This window comes from Heterocephalus glaber, unplaced genomic scaffold, assembly GCF_053883595.1.
Source record: "Heterocephalus glaber isolate CG9 unplaced genomic scaffold, H.glaber_assembly_v1.0 deba00001572, whole genome shotgun sequence".
Taxonomy (NCBI): Eukaryota; Metazoa; Chordata; class Mammalia; order Rodentia; family Bathyergidae; genus Heterocephalus; species Heterocephalus glaber.
In genome coordinates, this window is record NW_028258357.1 from 7,461,346 (window position 1) to 7,486,633 (window position 25,288).

General features: G+C 35.7%; 1 protein-coding gene across 6 annotated transcripts in view; it reads right to left on the reverse strand.

Annotated features, from left to right (window-relative positions):
• Nucleotides 1-580: 580 nt before the first annotated feature.
• Kitlg (KIT ligand) overlaps nt 581-25,288 on the reverse strand; it is an 80,180-nt gene continuing 55,472 nt past the window's right edge. Inside the window, exons 4-11 of one of the 6 annotated variants that reach the window (XR_002390140.2) lie at nt 24,234-24,401; nt 22,065-22,221; nt 21,322-21,405; nt 12,796-12,905; nt 12,077-12,144; nt 11,240-11,316; nt 5,681-5,898; nt 3,795-4,923 (exon numbers count right to left, since the gene is read on the reverse strand). Coding sequence is in view for 5 of the 6 variants with exons in the window: in XM_013066578.3 (XP_012922032.1) it covers nt 11,277-11,316; nt 12,077-12,144; nt 12,796-12,905; nt 21,322-21,405; nt 22,065-22,221; nt 24,234-24,401 (627 nt within the window). In the remaining variant the exon portion in view is untranslated. Of the gene's footprint in view, nt 4,924-5,680; nt 5,899-10,355; nt 10,535-11,239; nt 11,317-12,076; nt 12,145-12,452; nt 12,661-12,795; nt 12,906-21,321; nt 21,406-22,064; nt 22,222-24,233; nt 24,402-25,288 lie in introns of those variants that run through there. The other 5 variants (XM_013066578.3, XM_087192577.1, XM_087192578.1 and 2 more) reach the window with 5 other exon arrangements.

Below are 25,288 nucleotides of genomic sequence, written 5' to 3' on the forward strand. Positions count from 1 at the left end.
GCATCCAAGTCTGTTCTTACATATCTTGCTGTGTATTTATTTCCTCAGTATGTGCTAAGACCACATATGTTTGATCTGATGAAATAAGTTGAGAAATATTACAACTTCTTGTTTTGGAAAATGCTACTCAGACTATGTGTAATCCTCATTCTATCAAAAATGTATCATCTTTATAAGTCTTAGTCCAAACACAAGCTTCTCCATGAGCCTCCTCATTCTATATGTGTCTTCTTGCATGCCCTAAGCACATAACCCAGACCTGATTTGTATGTAGGAGTTACTTCAGTGCCTTTATATATATTATAGTGATTTTCATATATTTTTCCCAATTAATTTTTCTAATTAAAACTCTTCAGGGCAGTGTGTTAGTTCACCTTTATCTTCCCTATTTTAATGCCAATAAACACTGAATTAAAAATGATTCATTATAGCCTTGCATTTGCATTTCTCCAAAATATAGATGACTAAGCAAACTTTCCATGAAAAAAATTGATTTTAACTTGACAAATTTAAATTAACAAATGCTCATGCAGGTTGTGAACATGTGTGATGACCTTAAAAGATCAAATGAGAGGGCAAGTTTATGAGTGCATAAAATTCTTTATTTAGAACAATAAAGTATATGTTTATATAATGTAATTTCAAATTCAAACCTGTATAAAAAGGGTCAGGACATTTACCTATTTTAAAAAGTACACATACAGTATATACACATACACATCACATTTTACAACCTTTTTTATTTAATTAAACTTCAGTCATAATAAAACTATTTAGAATAGTGTTGACATACATTTACATTACAATATGCAAACTCTGATCTATGACTGAACGAGCGATATATCTGTGCATCCATCTAAATGTCTGAATACTTTTCAAGTCCATTGATTTAAAAAACAGTGGCAAGTGGACATACTAACCACGCATTAATGCTTAGAATACAGGAGAAAGGGCTACTTCGTTTGGAAAATTATATTGAGTCTTGCATCTCAAAATTCAAGTAAATGACAATATCATGGTTTTTTGTTTAAACAATTATCATCTTAATTATATTTTAAGAGCATTATAAGAATGTAGTTGGAGATGAGTTATACATTACAATGCTTAGCAAACATTTTAGGATCATAAATATAAATTTTAATATGGATTATTTTAAAAACTATGAAATGAAAGTACTATTGTTTTATATTTACAAAGTCATTTCAAAAGACTAGTTAGTGAAAGGCAGCAACACCATAAATTGGGTGGTTGAATTTTAACCTGAATGGTTATATTTTAAAGCTAAATTTAAAATACTATCAGTTCAAAGTAATCTGACTTCCTTTAAAATTCTTGTCCCACTTTCCACTTTTAAAATTTATTTTATGGATTACCCTTTTATGAATTGGTTGTGAAATATCTTTTGGCATTCAAAAACTGTATGAGTAGCTTATAGCTTCTGTTCTTAGCTTTCAATAAAATGAGAACATTCAAATGTTTAATTTGGTGCATTTCCAAATGTCACACACATCTTAAAGTATATCTTCCCCCACTAAAATACACTACTAATTTTTTTTCTTCGGAGGTGATCCAAAATGTTTATTTAAGCAAAGTAAAACCCATCTCTTGTGTAAATGGTTATCTAATTTGCCCTACTTGCAACTGAATTTCACTTTTACTAATTGACCCTATTTACATTAGAAACAAAAAACAACATAAATTTTTTGTGGTCAAAATGCTTACTCATAGAGAACAGAGTTGGATAGTTTGTATGGGACATTTTCTGCTGTGCTGCATTTTAATCTGCATGTCAGTCACGTAGCAGAAAAGGCTCATCCCAAGAAGTGACCTCCAAATTTATCATAAATAAATAACTGAGACTCTAAGAGGAGAGGCGATCGGCCACATTACTTAATGGCAGAGTAGAGCTTCTGACAATTTTCCCAACATCCATTCTCACTCTGCCAAACTGTCTTTTTGAAGAGTCTATTTCTTGAAGAACAGATATGGAATGGCTAAGTGCCCCATATTAGAATCAAATGTTGACACCGAAACCTAGCTGCAGAAACACTTTAGGAAATAGCCATGATTTCAGAATGGATTTTTCTGTTCATTTATAACTTCAGTTGAATTATTTGTGCTGAAATGTACTACAAAATTTCTCTGAGTAAAATGTGTTTTATTCTTACTAAAAGCAAATACTTCATTATGGACACATACTTTCTCATATTTCTCATATTTTCATTTTTCACATATGTGAACTCTTTTTAAGAGGAAGAGTTAGACTGAAACTGTGTTAAAAAATCAATTTTCCCCTGACTCATTAAAAGTGGCTGTGTGGTAAGCACCTTACATTATCATTCGTTATCCGGGAATTCTCAGGATTACTGGGCAGGCCCTGTTTACCACTGAGCCAGTTTTGTTATACATTTGGTCTTGACCACAGAGGTGCAAAGCTCTCAGTACAATTTAGAATCTACAAACTTTTGAGATCATTCTAATTGCAAGGCAATTTTGAAACATTGTAAAGAGAACGATAGGATACATGGCACCAATTTAAAAGGTTATTTCATGGTTCATCATCTCAGTTGTGAGTTTCCCATTACTTATGAAAAAGGACATTCAGAACACATATGAGATCAAATAAGCAAAGACATATGTATATTTTTATTCCAAAGCAAGTATGATATAATTAAATGTCCAAGCAGCTAGCATCCAAAATGATGTTCAGTACTTTTCTATTATTCATGCACTTTATTGTTTTAAAAATTGCCAATCCATGTAACTCTCAGTGAACCGATACATTTAATAGGCAGGACACATCTCTCCTCCCCTACCATGACAGGTTTCATAACCTCCTAAATTTATTAATTAAGAGCATTTTCTTGAGTGTTAAACCAAACTACTAGCTTTGAGAACAAAAGTGTATTTCTTCTACTCTCAAGCTCAGTAAACAGCATTTCCAGAAACCCAAACAAACTGAAAACACTGGATAAAGAAACCAAACCACTAGCCTGAGACTGTCAGTCTTCTCAATCTATACACCACCTACACATATAAGTCATGTTAATCTATGCCTATTTGCCTCAAGACAATCAATGCCACACACACAGATAGGTCCTTTCAGCAATTAAACTGATCCCCAATTTTATTACTCACCAGTTGTGCCATGGGATATCTGAGGGCCTGACAAGTTAATGCAGCTTCCCAGTTGATTTGTACTGATTCTTAGAAAAATGTCTTGTGCTGGAGGAAGCACAGCACTTTAAAGAAGAAAGAGACCATAGAAATCATCTGAGCTCTTTGGTATGAAAAAGAGCAAAGGCCACAAACCAGAGTTGTATTTGGATTAGCTTTGGATATAAGCTAAAATCCAACTATACTAGAAATTCTTGGATATTTGAAATCAAAGAAAAGCTAGCATATAGTTTTTCATGCCCTTTTGTATAACAACATTAAAAATGGTCATCTTATGGTTATAGTACATGGCAATAATGTTATTATAAAGATTAGGTTTGAATGAGAGGCTTTGGATTCCTTTAGGTATTTATTCATGTGTTAAAAGAATTTGCATCAAAATAAAACTACAGAAAAGTCACTATTTGACTTTATTAAGATGTTCTTTTGACTACTGAAAAATTGACAAGGGGAATTAAAATTGTGTGCTACACATTTCATTTTAAAAGTATAATGTCCATCTTGGGAATTCTGGCCAAATTCACTCTCAATATGACAAATGCTGTCACATATTTTAAATAGCAAACTGACATGCATAACTACATAAAGCTCTCTTTTTATTTTTAATTCATAAACTCTAATGAATATAGGGTGCCTGATTTTAAATAAGTTGTTCCTTTAAACAGATAATGGTGATTATACTATAAATAACTAAAGTTTCCTGATTCCTTCCATTATTGTAAAAGCCAAGTAACCTAGTTTTTAACACCCATATTAGCATGGGGGTGTGATTTTCTAACCTTAGATACTAAATATCCTAATTTATTTTTACTCTCTCCCATGGTAGAAATTGAAAATGGGACCATCATACATTCAGCATTTTCTCCCACGTCTGGTTACATAACTCTGTAATAGTTTTAAAGTATAAACATGTCATAATATAATTTGCAAACACAATTTATACACTCTAGAGTAGCCATGGCAAAAGGCTGACTTTGCCAGGGATGTCAATGTCCTCCTTGGCACATTCTGCTAATCAGGGTTCACAGCTTCCTCCTGCGATGACTCTTTTGGAGAGGTTTCCCTAGCCCAAGGTGTCACTGTTCTAATTCAGTACTGACTCCCCTGCATAGACTGAATCAGCCAACCATGTCCATTTCTCACGTGTGCCTGGTCTATGTCAGGAAGAGATCAACGTCAGACTCCTCTCAGTAATCCCCAACTACCACACTGACACACCTGCTCCCACCACTAAGCTCCCACTGCTTTCCACACTCCACAGTGGCTGATGGTTCTGAGTTTTTGTTTTTCATATTGTTTTCTAGATCCCTTTGAGAAAAAGTTGTTCCCCTCACTAGCCAGGCTGAAACCTACTTGCAGAGACTGGGATGACTACAGGCTGCAGATTGTAACTGAAGAGTAAAGAGCTGTGTGGTTGTTCAGCACTAAGACATTTCTGGAGCCATGCAAATGGTGCGTGCAAAGTGGTACGGACACGTGCTTTCTCTCCCATCATCACACAAGTTCTGAATGAGACCACAAGACCCTCCAGTCCTTAAAATAGAATGCTGCTCCATGCAAGTTCTTCTTTATAGATGATTAATTCAGTGTCACTTTCACAGTAAAACACTCTGTTCCAAGTTCTGAATCATCCATATGAAGTCATGGGTAGCAAGAACACATAAAGATGAGGTCTGTTGCTTCAGACAGAATAGGAATTGGTTTAAAGCTGCTTCATTTATGAAGCAAACATGAACTGTTACCACCCTAGAGAAGGAATAGAAAAAGAAGTTACGGTGTGTTTTCTTTCTGCCTCTTTTCTTTCTCAATAGCTGAATGCATGTATAAGCCCCTAGACTGAGTAATACACTTACACTGTGTCTTGAACTTGGCTTAAAAGAACTGGGTATATTTTTTTCCTAGTTGATCATCCCTGGCAACACTTGCATTTATCTGAAATGATCTTACTGTCTGTTGTCCATGTCCTCTTAGTAGGAGGTAAACTCCATAAGGGCCCTCAACTCTTGAAACAGTGCTTGCCATGTAGGCCCAGCATGTACTCAGTGATATTTCCAAGAATGGATGAATGAATACTCTGTGGCTTTTCATACCTCCAAACATAACCAATTATCTCGGTTTGTGTAAGAGGGTTGTCGAGCTGTTTAACCTTGAATTTCTCCAGCAAGGGTTTAAAAGGTGGTAGATAAGGAAGGGAGGGGAGAAGGTGTGATGGTCAAGGTAGTGCCTGGAGAATGGAGAGGAGAGAAGTGAACACAGATGGAGTCCCTGTCCCAGGCAGAGAAGCTGTCAGAGGCCACCGACAGGGAACAGCCTTCCAGCCAATGAGCAGCTCTAATATCCCGGATGTCTAGCTAGGTACTCCCTGCTGAGGAAAGATCTCACTCGATATTTCCATTCACAGAAAAGTCCGAAACCCTAGCACCACATTCTGACAGGAGCCCTGGGGAGTTTCCTCTTGATCTTAGTGAGGTAAATTGTACTTGGGAAAGCAAGAAAGCCTTACTTTGTTTTAGTTCTTCAGTGATGGTGTTAAACCACTCAGCTTTCATCAGATTTTTCAACTTTCCAGTAAAACATTTGTACATCTTTATGTGTTTTTTTTTTAGTTATAGACAATAGCTTCACTTTATCTGCCAGAAAATCCCCAAATGAATGTGTATTTTGCATTCTTCTTACTTCTTCCTCACTCTCCTTCCTTACATTTGTCCTTGTTTATCAATCCTAGAATTGTAAATCACTGGTTTCAAAATAGAGATCATTTTGTAGAATATTTATACAGTCTAATTGTATGAATAATTAGAATTATAGTATTTTTCCCAGGCTCTTTAAAAAGTCATACATTCAAATCTGTATAGATGACAAGTTACCTAGAAACTAGGAACCCTTTATTTAGAAAAGAAGAATTAAATCCAGAAAGAAAAATTAAAAGACATTAAGAGAAAACTTCAGAAATCCAAAATGTATGGAAAATATTTTTTTAAATAAATCATGGCTAAGAAGCAAAAGAAAATCACAAAATGCAAAGGGATATTTTTTTAAAGGTAGGGATAATTTGAAATTCTAGACTTAATTAAATGTAGAGAAGCAAGATTGGAAATCTATTTTTATTTTTGTCCCTGGGTCACTTAGCAAACAAAATAAACTTGAAGAGCCACCACTGTTTTTCCCATAGAACAAAACTACAATTTTTATAATGATACCCTGAATTTTTACAACGGCTTCATGAAATAAGCAGGACAAGTATTATTATGGCCTCAGTATACAGGGATGAGTTGCTTAATGATGGGGGTACAGTCTGAGAAATGAGTCATTAGGCTCATTGTTTCTGGGCAAACATCACCGAGTGTACTAACACAAACCCAGATGGTGTACCTGTTGCGCACCTAGGAGGTACATATATTCTGATCTTACGGGATGACTGCCCTATGTCACATGTGTGGTATATCTTTGACCAAAACACTGTTACATGGTACATGACTGTGTACAAAAACTCATGGGCCAGAAGACGTTAACTGATTCATCCAGGATCCTATAACCAGTTAAATTGGTTAACCTACCATTCCCAAGCCCTGTACGCTCCATGTCCAAGCTTGATTTGAGCTTTTCCCTGTTCCAATTCTAAAATCCACTTTCTACTGATCACAGCTTAGAATTTACAGGAAAGTTCTAGCTTGTGTTTCTTTTATCAGTCTCCTCACATGCCTAACAGTCATGAGAATTACTTTCTACATTTATCATGATGAATTAGTCAAGAAACTACTAAGAGTACATGATACAAATAAATGCTCTTTACTGTCAACCAGACTGGGCCATTTCTATGACCAAGCAATCTCTCTTGCTGGGTCTTGATTAAGAATCTTTGTATTTAATTCCCAAATTCCAAATCTATAGTTTCCAGCCCCAACTGTCTTCTGTAGTTCCAGTCTAACATACTTGGCCATTAGTCAGTTCCACCAATATTTATCAACAACTCCTCTTTACTTCCTATTTTCTTTAAATAGCATTTCCATCTGCTAAGTCCCATAAGCGCTAAAATATCTATGAGTCCTGTCAAGCTTCACATCCCATCAGTAATGGCAATGTCTCCAAAATGGTCCATAATCTCCCATCTCCATGGCTCTGATCCTACTTCCTGTGGCCACTTTCTCACATCTGATTGGAAGACAGGCCCCCCGGGCAGCCTCCTCATCCTTCTGACCACACTAACACCTGCTTACTTTTCCCGAACCTCTGTTTTGATGGTATCATCCATTTCTTCTTAAGCCAGAAACAGTTCCTTATGCTGCCTAATGGGATGCAAGCTTTGTTCTTAGAATTCAAAGCTCTTTCAAGCTAAAGCCCACTCTTTGTGCTCAGTATTTTCACCCTTTCTGTGTGATTTCCAATGGAATCCAATGACACAAACCAACTTTTGAACACAATTTATAGTTTGGGGCCTTCATGACTTGGTTTATGTTGTCTGCAGTATCTAAGTTAATCCTTTGCCATTTCTAATAAAATGTTATCAATAATGCAAGGTCTAGCTCATTATAAGTGCTACCTCCAATACGTACAAAATAATTCCCTTCTCCTGTGGCTAGCAGTCTCTCTATTCCTTTAAATAAGGCAATTTCATGTGGGTGTGAATGGTACAATTATCAGGGATACCTTCCCAGCCCAATATCTTGAGTTGTGCTCAGTTCACATCTTATACAACCATGTGCAGTTGCACCAACTTTGATCTCTTACTACATTTTTTCTGTAACGTTTCCTTTTTTGCATTTTGAACTTTACAGACTTACAGCTCACCATTTAATAAGATTAGTCTCATTTCCTTTTGGAGGCTATAAGTAACTTGAAGGTACAACTAGGTTCCATCCACCAATGCATGTGCAAGAGTTTGGTGGAATCACATCTGTAGGAAGAATAAAGAGCACAATTTCCCCATATTATACTAACATAAATGAAGTTTCTTTTTTTGGTACTGGAGATCGAACTCGGGTCTTTGCGCTTGCGCAGCAGGCGGCGAAACCACTGAGGTAAACCCCCGGCCCTGAAGTTTCTAATGTAACTTATCTCTATTTTATTTCTTTCTTTTAAGTTGTGCTACATACAGCCTAAAACATGAAGGTTGCCAGACATGGACAGCTGGTATCAGCTAGGTAACAAAGTAGATCTTTAAATTTTCATATAAATTTTTTTCATGTGTGATATCAAATAACACAAGTTGAGTATATTTTTCTTAGAAGCCAAAATCTCTCATTTCTAGTTCATTATTTAATTTATCCATGTCATTTCCTTGTATTTAAAATTTAGACCCTCCTTGTGTTTTGTGTTCAAATTACAGGTTATTTCCTTTGGGGAATTACCAACTTCCTAAGTTTTCTATTCTAGTGTTTCAATATTTATCAGGAATTATTTTGGTTTAGTTGGTAAAACTTCCATTTTCAGGGAGAAATCCTTGCCATAAACCTGAGTTATTTGCTTCTTTTCTCCTTTCTCCTTAACTAAGACTACGGTTACATTAAAATACTTTTCTTCTTTTTTTTTTTTCCGGTACCAGGGATGAAACTCAGGACCTTCTGCTTGTGAGGCAGGCACAGTGCCACTGAGCTAAATCCCTAGCCCATTAAAAGTTTTGAATTTTTATTTACTTATACATATATTCAAGTTGACTTGTGTTCTTTAATCTCCAAAAATTTTTATTCTCAGATTACTAAATTCTCAAAGATATTCCTATCTCATGCATTTATTCAACAAATATTTATTCATCACATATATGTGCAAAGAATAAGAATATAGTTTGGTGGGGTTCCAGAATTAAATACAGAAACAACAGTTTATGATTTCAAAAAAAGATACAAAATGTCTATGTAAATAAGGGATGTGTTACCAGCAGTCATTTGAAATGTAATCAGAGAGTTCTGCAGGTGGTGGTATCTGAACTGAGCCTTCAGAGGGATTCGCAGTGATAAGGAATGAGGTACTCAATGACAGGGAATTAGTCACTGACTTCATTCATTCCACCACCCATTTAACACTGACTCAATAAATGCGATGAGTCTCTTTCAGAACAATTCTGGGCTCCTTCTACCTGCCTGTCTCATTTGATTCATTGTGTACATGAGTAATATTTCATACTTTTAAGAAAATTACATAAATGCTAGATTTCCCATAATTCCCTTCGCTGTGTGCAGCTTGTCATAGCACTGTCTAGAACCAGCAAATTAATCACACATACACACACAGACACAAGACAAAGACAATCCCACCTTCAGAAGAACCATCTCCCTACTGCTCAGTTCAGCTTTCAGTAAGGTCTCATTCATTTACTTGGTCTCATATTCAACAGACATTCACCAAGTGGACTGCAACGCACAAGCACCAAGTAAGATGCTTGGGACCCTGAGTGACCCCAAGACATCCAGCTCCTGCCCTTGCATGTTATCTGACTACCAGAAATATGCAGAAGTTGCTTGATTGTGGTTGCTTAAAAATCCTATCTTTTCTCCTCTTGAACAAATGGCCTAGGTTTTCCCATCATAATCCACTCTCTGAATGCCTCAGAATAAACACCACAATTAAAACCACATGACTGAAGATCTGTGTGGCAAAACAGGGTCCCAGCAATACAATTCAAAAATCAAACAACACAGGACACTGCTTGACCTTTAAGAATTAACTATTGAGTGTGTGGTTTGTGGTGTCTAGTAGAAAGGAACTAAAACAGCAGTTAAAGAAACAGTGGGGTATGTATTGGAGTTAAATGGGCAGAGAAAAAGGTTTCTAGGAAAAATACTTAAGCCCTGGGACTATTGCTCTGGAAAATAAAAAGTGTTGAGTGAAGAACAGAAAAACTGAGCTTAGAAAAAAAGGTATGATGCGAACAGTTAAGAGAGAGTGCTATTCATCCTTTGGAATGATCAAGTGTGTGACTAACCGTAAAAATAAGGGAACATGTGGAGTAACAGCATTAAAGTGTTGGACATGTGCTATGTAATTACTATGTCCTGCTATATCAGGTTGTTGAAAGTGATCTTTTTAATGATAAAAGTTAGCTCCTAGAGGAAGCCAAAGATTGTGACCCAGTTTCTCTGGGGAAGATTCAATCTGGAGATAAATTTCTGAATCTGGGACAGAGTGGAATTGGGAAGGACAGTGACCTGCAAGGAAAGATGAGCTCACCGCATCACACCACACCAGTAAGTAGTCTTCTGATATGAGGGAGTGCAAGGAAGAACTGGAGGTTCACACACTGTGGTAAAATGTACACAGGAGTCAGGAAGCAATAACAAAATTAGTGAAAGCGAGGGAGAGCAGAAATCAGTAGTGGATCAAGCTAATGCAATGCTGGGTGCTCCTTCAACCGTGTCTGCAGCTTGGGATCAGGGAAAGGAGAGAGGAAAGAAGACAATGAACATTGGTCACTTCTGGCCATGTCCTACTCTCCCTGCTGGAAAAGTCCCTCTCCAAGCCCCACAATCACAGCAGGCATCTATCACTGATTTAATTCAGTGCATGCATGTTGGTTTCTGGACTGTGATAAGCCTTACCTATTACTAGTCATGTGGCAGGTGGCACTTTGCCTTGACTGTTTTACTCTTTTGATTAAAAGATATTTTGACCTTTTCTCCTTCACCTTAAAGTGGCAGGGAAACATTTGTGGGGTTTTTTTTTCTTTTTCAGTATCTAACAAGTGGATATTGTCATGTTACAGTGGTCACACCTGAGTAGAATTGGTTTTATTTCTTTTTTATTGCTAATATTGTATGTTAGTCCTAATATGCTCTATTTTCCTTGTCTAATTTATCTTCTTCCCTCAGAAATAATAGTCAATTGTTAATTGTTCCTATAACTCCCACACAAGATGAATTTGCTTATCAGAGCTAATACTGTTCACCTTTCAAAATCTGAGAATGTACAATGAGTGAGATATGCACAATTCAGTTATGTAACTACTTTGTTTAACATACTGGCATCTGGTTGATAGAGGACAGAATAATGAAGTTTGTTTCTAAATTCTGGCTTCTAAGATCTTATATGGTTCTTGCTAAATATGTCAGTTTGAATTCTAAAATCTTACCAATGCACGAAGGTAACAGTGTTGATATGAGCCACAATTACACTTCTTGAAACTCTCTCTCTTTTTCTTGCAACATACTGAAAAACAACACGAAAAATGTTTACAGTACTTGCTTTTGGACAGAGATTCTGAAGTACACTATGATTTAGGCATTGTAAAAGGATTTTTTTTTCCTGTGAAATGCAGTAGCAAAAGATTGCAAAATTGGGCTGAAAGCTTTACCTTCATAAGCATCACTATAAAGAAGGATAATTTTCTGTCTCAACACAAGTAGTTAAAAACCTTTCTCTTTCTCTCTCTCTCTCTCATATAACCAAAAATGCTTATATGCATTTAATATTTATATATAACAAATAATACACACAGGCATGATATGAGAGAAGTAAACATGTTGAAAATTCTAAGCAGAGGCAAATGTGCCCTTGGAGACAAATATGTGAAGGTATCCTACAGGTAAATGAAAATGTAGCACCAGTTGTGGTGATGCACACCTGTAATCCTGGTACTATGGCAGGCTGAGGCAAGGGTATCACAAATTCCAGCCCACCCTGGATATTTCAGATACCTTACCTCAAAATAATTAAAACAAAATTTTAAAAGGTATGGGTATGTAGCTCAGGGCAAAAGCCCTGGGTTCAATTCCCAGTACTACAGGGAAAAAAAAAAGTAATATTGAAGAGACCGTGAAACATCAGAAACATGGAAAAAATTGGGGACACACTGGTTGGGAGCTACCTCATGAAACTTAACTTCTTAACATCATGAAAATGTACATGCTCAGTAAGAGAAATAACAATGTCATGCTTGCTTATCCTCATAGTTAGCAAAGCAAAATACCTTATCTCATTATCTTCTTCATTAATCTGTATATTTTCACCTGCTCTTGAAAGATTTGGTTGTTTCTTCTGGGAAAAGAATGATGACATGTATCGTAAAAATATCAATGAATGATTCCTATAATGTTATAAAGTATGAGCCCTCACTTTTTATCTTTCATGTCAGTAACTCCAATAACATTTTACCCAGTATGTGAAATATTTTTGCAGTAAGAATTATAAAAATTGTATGTATTATCAACTCAACATTTTTAGGACATTGGGGTTAAAAGTGTAAAAAAGAAACTGTCTTATTTAAATAGCAATCAAATTCAAAAGTCATTTCTAAAAACTGAGCCAGGATGATTTACCACATTTTAAAATTTTAGACAAACTTCAATATGAAGAGAACAAAAGAGCAGAAATTCAAAATAGCAGTAACCCAAATAGCATATCTATTTGACTTTTAAGCACATCAGATGATTTTCAGCATATTATCTTCCCTTTTATATTTAGCAGAAAAACCTGGTCTCATTGCTGAAGTGCGCATTCTGAGCCACAAGGATTATTATCTTCAAAGCATACTGAAGGACAGCGGGAAATTATCTAAAATTTAAAAAAAAAACTTAGACTATCAGTTAAAGGAGGGCTCAGTGTTTTGTCAGTAGGATCCTTTTTTTTTTTGGAATAAATATGTAAGGTTTATCAGGAAGGGGAAAAAAAAAGAGTAGCCATACTTACCTTCCAGTATAAGGCTCCAAAAGCAAAGCCAATTACAAGAGAAAAGAAGGCGGGCAAAGCCATGGCTGCCCACTGCAGGTTGGGGTCACCGATGGAATCTACAGCCTTGCCTGTAAGGTAAAGAGCACGGTAGTGAACGCAGTAGGTCTATCCCAGAGGGTTTCCCTTTGTCCTGCGGTTGTTCCCACCTGTTTTCATAACATATCTGTTTAAAGTATGGGAAAGGCTGATTTTTCTGCTGAGTATTGTTTTTGCAAGGCAATATAAATTCATATAAACTCCAAAAGATGAATGTGTTTAAAAAAGGAAAGAAACTCCAGACAGAGCTCTGGCTTATATGTTCATGCATATAAAACACAGACTTGGCATATCCCAGGGGCAGGGGATGATTCTGTCTCTCAAGCAACTCTATCTTCTGTGTCTTTATCTTCTAACACCTTTTCCCTTCCCATGCTTGACATCTTGCCCCCAAATATTAGGATCATATTTTACAAGCTGGACCAGAATCTGTACACAGGCAGCTATATTTGGCCTGCTGCAAATATCAACTCATTAAATATGCACTGTAGTTATGGTACATGCTCCTAGTTCATGCTTAGAATAATGACTCTTTGCTCATTTTTATCTTCAATACACATTTTCTGGATGTGAGGCAGTGCCGAGTACTGTGCTATGGACCATGGATTGGATTTTGTACTGTTTACACTGGAAAGCTTGAAACTATTTAACACCCAAGATGCCTGAAGGCACCAGTGCTACCCATACAAAATAGTAACTTGGTCACAAAGAAGAGAGATGAGATTGGCCTGGGACACCTTCCTGGATCGTGCCTTACTCTTTGACCAAAAGCAGAATGATACACGAACTATGCCAGCTTTCCCAGAAGAATCTCTTCCTCTGAATATGAAACTTATTTTGACACATTTCTGGTTTTGTCCCCTTATGAAGAGCAACCTGTTTGTTTGTAAACACTGACATGTATTTGTAAGAGTTAAATCTGTAGTTTTCTTTTGAAGATACGATGCATTCAGAAGTCATAAATTTCCAACAAGTACAGTATATGAGTTTAAAACTGTAAACTAACTCAGAGTAGAGTGTCCGCTTTTGGCTAACTTTGCAGTAGTATTTGGGTTACAAGCTTAGCCTTCTTTTATTTATTTAACATCCAGGGTACCTAAAGTACATAATATTAAAGAACAAATTAACTACGTACATCAACATTTACAAGAGGAAAATAAACTTCCAAATGTAATCTAAGCCACAAGACAGATTTTGTCTACTGTAGTGAGAATAAGACTTGTGAACAGGAAACAGGAAATTTCCTAATTCTATGAAGTCTATGTTTCCAAAGAGACTCTAATGACAAGCTATTTTCCTGTGTGCTCATTCTCATGTGGGTACGCTGCGAGGGGAACTGTCGGGAACAGGTATGTAGCATGAAGTGCATGGAGTTGGTTATGGAGCTGTGGGAAGTGGGTCATCAATTTACATAATCATGATTTGCTTCCTTAAAGTGACACTAACAGTGCTGGCCCACACCACATCCCATAGCCCCAGGAGAGATGTGTTGTAGGCTACTCAAACTGGAGTTCAATATGAGTTTTCTCACCGAAATAAATGAGTTATAAAATGAGATTTGGTATAATTGAAGTAGTACTATTATTACAATTTTATAGCTATTTTAAGGATTATGTAAGATTATGTGGAATAGTCTGGGATTTTACTACCATTTAAATGCTTCTGTAAAAAAGTAAGAAAGATTTAGACATCCAAGAAATCATACCATATTAGAATATTTAATATAATTATCTATAAATAATTCAGCTATGTTCATTATCCTCCTCCTCCTCTTCTTCCTCTTCTTCTTCTCCTTCTCCTTCTCCTTCTTCTTTTGTTTTTCGAGTCAGGGTCTCATTACGCAGTTCAAGCTGGTCCTGAATTCACTAGCTGGCCTAAAACTCACCATTCTTCTCCTGCCTCAGCCTCCCGACTGCGGGGATTACAAGTATGTGCCATGCCCTGCTCCTGTATTCTTCTTGATGGAAACTTACTGAGGCCCCCTCCATCTACTAGGATTGTTAATTTTCACCATTTTGACAGTTCTACCCTTAAGACTGTGGGCCACCACAACTCCTGGAATCAAAGATGCAGTGTAATCCTCCTTCAGGAGAGAGGGAGGGAAAAGCAGCTTAAAGATGGGGAAGAAAGGACCCCCAGCTGCTGAGGGTCACATCTGGTATGGGTCAAAATTTCCTTACTTTTATTATTTCACTCATTATGCATTGGGCTTAAAAGTCAAGCTTTCAGTTCTCAGGAATACTAGGTTCCTTTTGCAAGGAAAGAAAAACAACTTGATCAGCAAAGGCTGGTTACACGTCCAGGGTAGGACTTCCCATACTGTATTTGTCTCTGCAGCTATCTACCTGCAATCAGTGAGATTTGAACTGTATGCCTCAAAGCCCATATGAAGGGTTTGGGGAACAAAGGCCCAAGTTTTGCTTTTACCCAAAGACTGCTACAGAGAGCTGTGAGGAGCATATACATAGGATGCTGAGTAATCCTGAATTCCTGAGTTATTATTGTACTGTGACTCCTTATTACTAAACCTGTCCATTGTCAAAACTTCTTAGAAACTCACTTGCTTGGTTTGACTAGTAATAATTGACATCTAGAAAAAGAGAACACAAAAAACGTGCTACAATCTTGCTGAATTATTTAGAGGAAATCCACTAAAGAGCTCCACACCAGTGAACATGGATCTCTTGGTGCTTAAGAAAGAGGCGAATGAGTCCTCCTTCTTGATTTCAACCCACTCCCCACAATCCCTGACGCACAACTGTTGCACCTAATGGTTCTCATACTTAACAGTGAACTCTCACTAGACATCAGGCATGGCTCCAAGTCTCACTCAAAACTCACAGGAACCTCCTGAAAGAGGTGTTAGCACCTTCCAGTTCCTCCTAAGGGACCAGAAAGCTTAAGTGACTTGCCTAAGGGCTCACAGTAAGCTTAGAACTCTAGCTGGGGTATGAGTTCAGGCAATCTGATTTAAAATTGTATTTCCAGGAGATGTGTATGGCAATGCCAAAGTGAAGATTTCTTTCTGTATCATTGAAGTATTGTCTGTAAGGATCTCAAACATCTTCTAATCAACACTGCTCTTGGCATAAGGGACGTTACTAGTACTTTGTAAATATAAGTCTTTTGGGGGTAAATAGTAGGCTTGTGTGTTATTCCTTGATTCTTCCTTTCATATTCACATGGTTCATAGGCCCTGGTCTTCTAACTAGCACTGGGCTTTTAAGTTTTATCCCTGAAAATTCTCATTATTTCTTCAAATTTCTCTGACTCTTTTCCCATAAAACAATCTTACCTCCTTTCTGCTATAAGTAAAAATATTTATAAAATTCTATTAGTATGCTTATTTTATGCCATACTACAAGTATTTTATTTACAGACCTTTTAGAATGTAAGTACCACAAGCGCATGCTCCATGCATCAACATGTAAGTGATATTTATGACTGACATTAGACCCAACTAAATGTTGGTGTCAATGCAAGACCTCTATTTTTCACAAACTGAAGAAGAAAGAAAGCAAAATAAACAGAAAAAAGGAAAGCTGTTCATTCATCTTGGAATTTAAAAAGTACCCTCAGAATCAGAGGCTTAGAATGAAATAGGGTTTTGTTTTGTTTACATTCAGATTCTTTTAAAGACAATAAGAGAAACTTTTGCCAAATTCCAGCCATGATGGTAGCAGACTAGCTTTCCAAACTTAAATAATTATAATTCTGGACAAATTATTCAAGTCAGGACATTTTTTTTTTTTTTTAGAAATTAGCCCACAACCAATACAAAAGTGTAATGCCGGACAGGAGGAAACCATACAAAGTAAGACGCATGGTTCTCCTGGCTTTTTGGCTTTTGGCTCTCCAGCCTGGGAGATACTTTCTTATTGAGGTGTGGAAACTTAAAAGCCAGCAAGGCTCAATGGTCTCACTGAGACATGAAATCAGAGGTGAAAGTTCAAGGTTGTTTACAGGTTAGGGTTGTAGAGCTAGGTAATTTACAAGAAGAACACTCTGCAAAGAAACGTCATAAATCTCTAAGAAAGTCTCCTTCATCAGTGGTTTTGCTGCCTGCTGCGCAAGCGCAAGGACCCAAGTTCGATCCCCGGTACCAAAAAAAAAAAAAAAAGTCTCCTTCAATTACTGATCAAATAAGACATACATGCACAGAGAGAGACAACTCAAAACCTGGCAAGAACATAACATATAGGAAGTTCTCTTCTTAACAGAGACCCTAACAGTCACATAGTAAAGGGAGACAAAGGAGTTCTGGCAAGTGAGATTGTGGAGATTTTCTCAGCACTCTAGAGATGTCTCAAAAGCTCTATGCCTTAAGAGTTAAAGACATATTACAACGATACATACATATCCATGTTTATAGCAGCAAAATTCACAATGGCTAAATCTTAGAAGCAGCAACAGAAGAATGGATAAAGAAAATGTGGTCTACACAAACAATGAAGTACTGCTCTGCCATCAAGAAAGATGAAGTTGAGTCATTTGTAAGACAATGGATGCACCTGAGAACGTAAGTGAAATAAATCAGACACACAAGCTTAAATATCAATGTTTTTCTTATATAAGAAACCCAAAGTATAAATAAAGAGCAAAACAAAAGATAGAGATAGAAAGTAAGGATCTTTCTCAAATGAGAAGGGATCATGAAATGAAGGAAAGGGAGAGGGAGAGGAAAGAAAGGGGATAAAAGAAATTAAGATGTGTTATGTAAGTGTACCAACTCCACACAAGGAATATAAACACTATGCACTGCAGCCATGAACCAATAAACATAAAAATTAAAAGAATAATAAAAAGCAAACAACAGCAACAACAAACGATTAAGGCTAACTCAATCTCTGTCCCCAAGCAAGAAAGTTTAGAAATAAGCCTGGGGAGGAAGACAAAGTTCATCTACTAGTAAGTACACTTCCTATCAGAGAAAACTCAACAGCCTCTAAAGAACGCTACAAAATCTGGAAAGTACTCAACAATATGATATCCACAATATTCAACATATATTCAATAATTGGTAATTATGTAAAAGAATATGTGACCCATAATCAGGGAGGGATAAAAGACAATAAAAACTAACCGTAATGTGATCTACAAGTTGAAATTAGGTGACAAGAATTTTAGAAAACCTATCATAATTACGTTTAAGGAACCAAAAAAATATTGTAATAAATATATGGATGGAACATCTCAGCAGACAAATAGAAAAATAATCTAATGGAAACTCTAGAACACAAAATATGAGTCTAAAAATGAAAAAACATCACTCAGTGGAAAATACAATAGCTTAGAGATGGGAGAAGGAAAGGTCAGTAAGCTGGAAAACAGACAAGAAGAAATTACTGTTCAGAACAACAGAGGGAAAAGAGGTTGAAAGCATGAAAAAAACCTTCTGTAATCTATGATACAATATCAACCTGACTGAAGTATGCGTTACCTGTGTCTCTGAAGGAAGGAACAGGAGAACAGAAAGAAAATATTTGGAAAATTATGGTAAAAAATTATGGTCACTTTTCCTACCTTTGGAGAAAAATTAATTTATGGATTAAAGAAGGTTGATAAATCCCATGAAAGATCTATCTATCTATCTATCTAGAGAGAAGCAAACACAATCATATCTTATTTAAACTGGTAAAGGAGAAAACTTTGAAAGAAAGCAAAGGAAAAAACTGACCCACTACGTACATAGAAAAACATAATTCAAAGGATGGCTGCCTATTTTTCAGATACAATAGCCATAGGAAGAAAATTTAATGACATCTTTAAAGGAACAAAAGAAAAAAAATTTCTGTTTAAAGAACCTAAGGAAAAAGAAATTCTGTTAACCCAGAATTTCATGTAAGGTTAAAAAGTACTTTCTACATGCAAGACAAAATAAGATATTTTTCATCCAAAAGAAGAAAGAGAATTTGTTGCAGCAGATCTGTACTATAAGAAATGCTAAAGGAAGTTTTTCATTCTGAAAGGAATTAACACCAGAAAGAAAAGTGTATTTATTAGAAAGACTAAAAGGTACAGGACACAGAATAAATATAAAAGGCAATACATTTTTGCTTCTCTTATTTTTTTTTGTTTTCTTTACTTGCTTCTCTACTTTCTTTCTCCTACTTTCTTTTACTTATTTTTTAAATTAATTAATCTTGGGTTTTTTTGAGACAGGGTCTTACTATATAGTCCAGACTGACCTCGAACTCACTCTGTAGCCTATGCTGGCCTCAAACTTGTGGCGATCCTCCTGCCTCAGCCTCCCAAGTGCTGGGATTACAGGCATGCACCACCACGCCAGGCTAGGGCAAGAATTGTTAAGAGCAGATTATGGGGTTTATAACTTAGATGGCTATACAGTATATAGCAACAACAACACAAAATATGGATATGGGTAAAGCTCTGTACAGACTAACTGCCACAAGTATACTTTGAAAATAAAGACAGCTGGTTGTTGCAGAAACAAGGAAGATTGGCTCTACTAATATCAGAAAAATATAAGGCAAGACAAAGAACAGTACCAGAGGTGAGGTGATGAGAAATATTTCAATAAAATTAAAAGGCCAATGAATTGGGCCCGGGATTTAGCTCAGGGGTTTCGGTGCCTGCTGCGCAAGTGCAAGGACCCGAGTTCGATCCCCGGTACCAAAAAAAAAGGCCAATGAATTGGGGAAAATACAACAATAACACAGAACTAAAAAGAGAATCAGACAAATCTACAGTAAAAAGAAAGATTTTACATTCACCTTTCTAAGCAATTGATAAAAAGTTAGAGAAAACATTTAACAAGGAAAACAACACATGAATGATATTACCAAACTACTTTCCTAAAGTTGAGAATGCTACACCCAATAGTTGAATAATATGCATAATTCTCAATGAAGTCTGGAAAAGTACAATACATCTCAGATGGGACCAGAACTAATTTAGAAGCCAAGAACAATAAAATATATAGGAAAAGTATACAATTTCAGATGTCAAACACCTCACTTTTGTATTACCCATGAATCAAAAAACTGCAATTAAAAATATTTTTAAATTATAAAGAAAATTTTTATATATTAGAAAATATATAAGAATATATATATTTATATATATTTATATAATTTATATATAAGAAAATATATTAGACTGTAGGATGCAGCAAAAGCAGTGCTTATAAGAAAATTTATAACTCTAAGAAATTAGGAAAAGACTGGTTCAAAAATCAGTGATACAATTTTTGCACCTTAAAGAGTGAGAACTTGAATAAATTAAGACCAATGTAAGTAGAAGGAAGGAAATAATAAAGATCAAAATCAATAAAATATAAACAGAATTTAACCAAAAGTTGCTTTGTTGAAAAGCTTAATAAAACCCATAGTTCATAGGAAAGGCCTAAATTGACACATAAATATACACATATAACACTAGTCCTCTTTGAAACTTTTCAGATCTGATATGATATATATGTAATTTGGAATTTTAGGTTTTAGAAGATTCTGTCCCACAAATGTTGTATATTACAGATCACCCCCAGTGACTTCTGGGTAGTGCCCTACAATCAAATACGTTCATATTTCTGTACTGAAATGCATAAATATTCATTCTTAGAAGGATAAGACTATAAATAGCTAGCTTTATCTCAATTTAGAACAAGTTTTGGTAGGAAAATTCTAAAATGAATTGTAATTTAATGTTTTTTTTAATTCCATGTTGTAAACATGCTATGACCCCTTTGTAATAAAATGCTTATACCTTTCTTAGAGAAAGGTCTTCTATGTCCCTGAACAAATGACAACCTTAGCCCCATTTATAAGTCTTAAGGGATTACATTTTTAGTAAAAATGACCAGATTTTTTTCTTTGCGCTGCTTCCCTGAGGCTAGAGAGTATATAGTAAATCCAAAAATCTTTATAATGACCTTTGCCTGAATTTGAAAAGACGCGGTATTCCAGAGAGTTAGGTTCTTGGCCAACAAGGACAGAAATTTCAAGGAAAGTACATTTTCTTCCAATATGTACATTTATGGTAAAATAACAAAATCATCAAATTTCCAAAAACAAAATACTAAACAGTGATAAACAAATACACCAAACTGAAAATATCCTTAGAATTTTACAAAACCAGCACTTGTATTTTCGATTTTAAAGTTCCATCTTTGTCGGGCACATTCTCCACAAAATATACTTAAGTCTATAGTAATAAAAGTCTAAATCATATATCAAATTAATTTCATACCTTATTTAATATAATCTTAGCAGAAAATCTACTGGCCAAATTCTCTCAATATATCAAAACACTAGGGAAGCCCAGTCTACAAGCCAAATATTTAATTCTCAGGAAGATCATAAGAGGAATAACAGTAACAGAACAGTATTAATAGTAATAATGATTGTATAAATTTCCTTTAAAGCCCATGCAATACTCCTATAGAGGCTAATTGGAGCCATGCATGCATTAAATCAGATGTGTACTTACTATTACTGCTACTGCTGTCATTCTTAAGGGAGCTGGCTGCAACAGGGGGTAACATAAATGGTTTTGTGACACTGACTCTGGAATCTAAATAGAAAGCAATAATGTGTCAGTGTTACATGGTGATGTATATGAATAACAGAGTCCTTATCAGAGTATGTGCCAGGTCTGTTTCCCTTATTGAGATTATTCAGATCCTATTTATTTCATACTGAGTCCTACTGTTGTATTTTATTAAGAAATTCACCACAGTCACCTTGTAGAGCAAACATTTATGGCATACATATGCAATTTGTCATTCAAAAAAGAAAGCAATTAAGTTTTTGCTATAGGGACCAAGTGGCAGGGGAAGGGGGTATCAATTCAGAATAACTGATGAGAATCACAATTCACGCACATAATTAGACAATCAAAAGATTTGAGAAGGGAACATTAAGGAAACTGGAGGTAAAGAATAATATAGTTGTACTCATATATCAGATAGAAAATATATGTGACTATTTCATATATTGTTTCCACATATAATTTTTAATTTAAAAATGACTGAATAATGTTTGTCTTGGAAACCAACAAATACACAATCATTTGTTCCTCTTGTGCCACTGACATTTGATTATTTATTAGAACAACACATGGCATCTTTTTTATTGTTACACATCCATTTGATTCAGAAATAGATTCTTAGAGATATAAATTAGTTCAAGCTTGCTATTTACATTTGAGTTGGTGATGTTTATGTGTCTTACCTTTCTCGGGGCTCAGTGTTGACGAAACCACACAATCACTAGTTTCAGAGGCCACCATAAAGTCCTTGAAGGCATCGATGGATCTGTTAAAAATTCTAAAGAATTCTTCAGGAGTAAAGAGTCTGGGTTCAGGCCTCTTAGAGGATTCTTTCACATTCTATGCAAAACATGAAGGATAAACAAAAAAAAATTGAAAATTACATCTTTCAAATAGTCTATGTCGCCTCACATAACTGAGGTCAGCTTAATGAGCTGTAAATATGTCTTTCGCTGAGCCAAATACTTGAACTCTAAAAGCCAAGTCTTCTAGACTGCTGTCTTAATGAATATATTAATTCGAACTGGTAATATAGCTCGGCAGGTCGGTGTTGGGGTGGTGCAGTGGCGGTAATGTCGCAAAGATGAAATAATGCTGACAACAAATTAAAGGCTTGTTTTTCAGAGATGCTCATCAAAACACTGGTGTTAATGGGTACAGCGGCGCATGCCTGTAACCCCAGCTATTGGAGAGCCTGAGGTAGGTGGCTCACAAGTGTGAGATCAACCCAGGAAACTTAAGAGAGAACATGAGAAAGAAAGAAAGAAAGAAAGAAAGAAAGAAAGAAAGAAAGAAAGAAAGAGAGAGAGAAAGAAAGAAAGAGAGAAAGAAGGAGGGAAGGAGGGAGGGAGGGAGGGAGGGAGGGAGGAAGGAAGGAAGGAAGGAAGGAAGGAAGGAAGGAAGGAAGGATGGATGCTGGGGATGTAACTCAGTGGTAGAGCACCTGCCTAGCATGTGAGGACTGGCATTCAATTCTCTGTACTGGAAAAAAATTACTGTTGATTTAAGACCCCTCCATAACATATGCTTCAACATTCCCAAATTAAAACATCTGATGATACTAAACATTGACACAGATGTAGGGTGGGAAATCCTTATATACTGTGGTTGGTACTTTTGACTTTATCTAATAAAGTCGAACATGTGTCCATGCTGTCATCCAGAAATTCCTCTCCTAGGTATATATTCTAGTGGAACTTTTGGAGCATATGCACCATAAGACATAGAGAGTTCTCAGCATCATTATAATCTTTAGATCATCAACAAGAGCGGGGCTTAATAAGTACTGGAATACAGAATCAGTGGATACTCTATAAGCAGTAAATTTTAACCACATTATATGCAGCAAAGTTGATACATCTTATAAACTGAATGCTGAGTGAATGAAGCAAGTCAGAAAAGAATAAAAATAGTAGGGTTAATTGATATGTGAAATAGGAAGAAAAGGTCTGACGGAGTAGGGGGAGTGGGAAGGGTAGGGGAAAGGAAAGAAGGGAAAGGAAAAAATATGAGAAAAGGAAAGAAGGGAAACAAAGTCTTTGTAAATAGGGAGGGGTGGAGGGGGTGAAGGAAGGGCGGGGGAAGGGAGAAAAAATAAGAACCACCATATGTCATGTAAAGGTCCAAGATCCCAATGATGAAAGTAACTATACTATATACCTAAAATGTACCAATAAACTTAATGAAAAAAGAATAGTAGGGTTAATTTATACAAAATTCAAAAAGAAAATCATTTTAGGGACACATTAATAAATGTTTATACAGAAAAACAGATAATAATAAACACCTATATGTATATAACATGCACTATTCTATATGCTTTATGCACATTAACTCAATCTCCAAAGCTACTGAGAAATACCCTCTGCAATTTCTTGGATTCTAACCAAAATGCTAAGATTACTAAACGTACATTCTCCATCATTTGCAATGCTCTTTCCAACCTCCCTATCACTGAACACCTAACTCATCTTGAAAGCCCCAATGTATATGTTATTTCCTTTGTGACAACTTGTGTACTAAAGTAAAACAACTGAAATGGTAAAATGAAGTGATCAGGTTATTAAATAAACTTGTAACTGAATAGGAAGATTGTAGAGACTTCATTCATACATGAAATAAATATAAAAGCTAAACTGTTTTCGCATTGCAGTGTGAAATTTTATTTTTAAATTAGGTGACAATATTTAAGTGTAAACATACATTTCAGTGTTGCAGTGTAACTACAAACACTTGTTTTCTGTACTCATCTTAAAATGTTTTAAAAGTCAAAGTTTACAAGTTCAAAATAACACAAAATGAAGGTTTTAAAGAAGGGTAACAAAAAACAATCCCAATGAACACAAAGTTACCTTAAATGAGGTTTCCATGCACTCCACAAGGTCATCAACTATCTTCCCAAGTTTGTCTATGATAGAGTAATTACTTAAACCTTCAGAAATATTTGAAAACTTGTCCAGAAGATTAGTCAAGCTGACTGACAACTGTGTTACCATCTGGCGTAACCAACAATGACTAGGCTGGAGGAAATGAAAGAGGAGATAAAACATTTATTTTAATTACAAAACACCCAGGCAAATTACCCAAATTCTCTGAAGTTCACATTGTTTGTATACGCCATGTGAAGAGTGGAACCTTCCCTAAGGGGCAGTTGTTAGGAGATAATGTAGATAATTTATATATAAGTTCTAGGAGGGCAGAACTTTTTAAAAAGTCTAGTTCCTTGTAGTGTTCCCAATGGCTAGAATAACATCTGGCATATGGGAGTAGGTCAGAAACAAATTGCTTAATGGACATATCAGTGAATTAAAAAAAAAATGAGAAAATGCACTTTATATCAGAGGTCAGTTCTCTCTTTCTACAAAGGGCAAAAGAGTGAATATTTTAGGCTTTGTGTGCCATGAGGTAAAACCAAGTATATTATATAAGGCTACATTTACAAGAAAACACATATTTCCACCAAATATTATTGCAAAATTCAAAATTTAATAAGAACAGTTGAACAAAATTTTTGCATAAGAAAATCTTTTGAAGTATACATCTAACGAGAAAAAATGTTTAGGTTAATGTTTTGCTTAGTTGTTTTTCAAAATCAGCATTCTCTATTATCAGATAGAATGCTCAAAGTAATCGATGCCATGCAAAACGAATCAAATCACCAAACTTTTTTTTCTGCTTACCAGCAGAACATCTCTGTGGGGAAGTCAAATAACTTACTTATTCTAAATTATGTACGGAGGCTATTGAATATTCATTTAACAGGGTAGTTTAAATTGGTATATTTCAATCAAAAAAGGAAACTGGTGTATCTTCAGGTAGGTAAGCCCCGATTCTCAGAAACATGACATATTCAAAACTTTGAGAACTGTTGCGGGTAGTTAGGTAAGTAGAATAAACACCTCAGTGA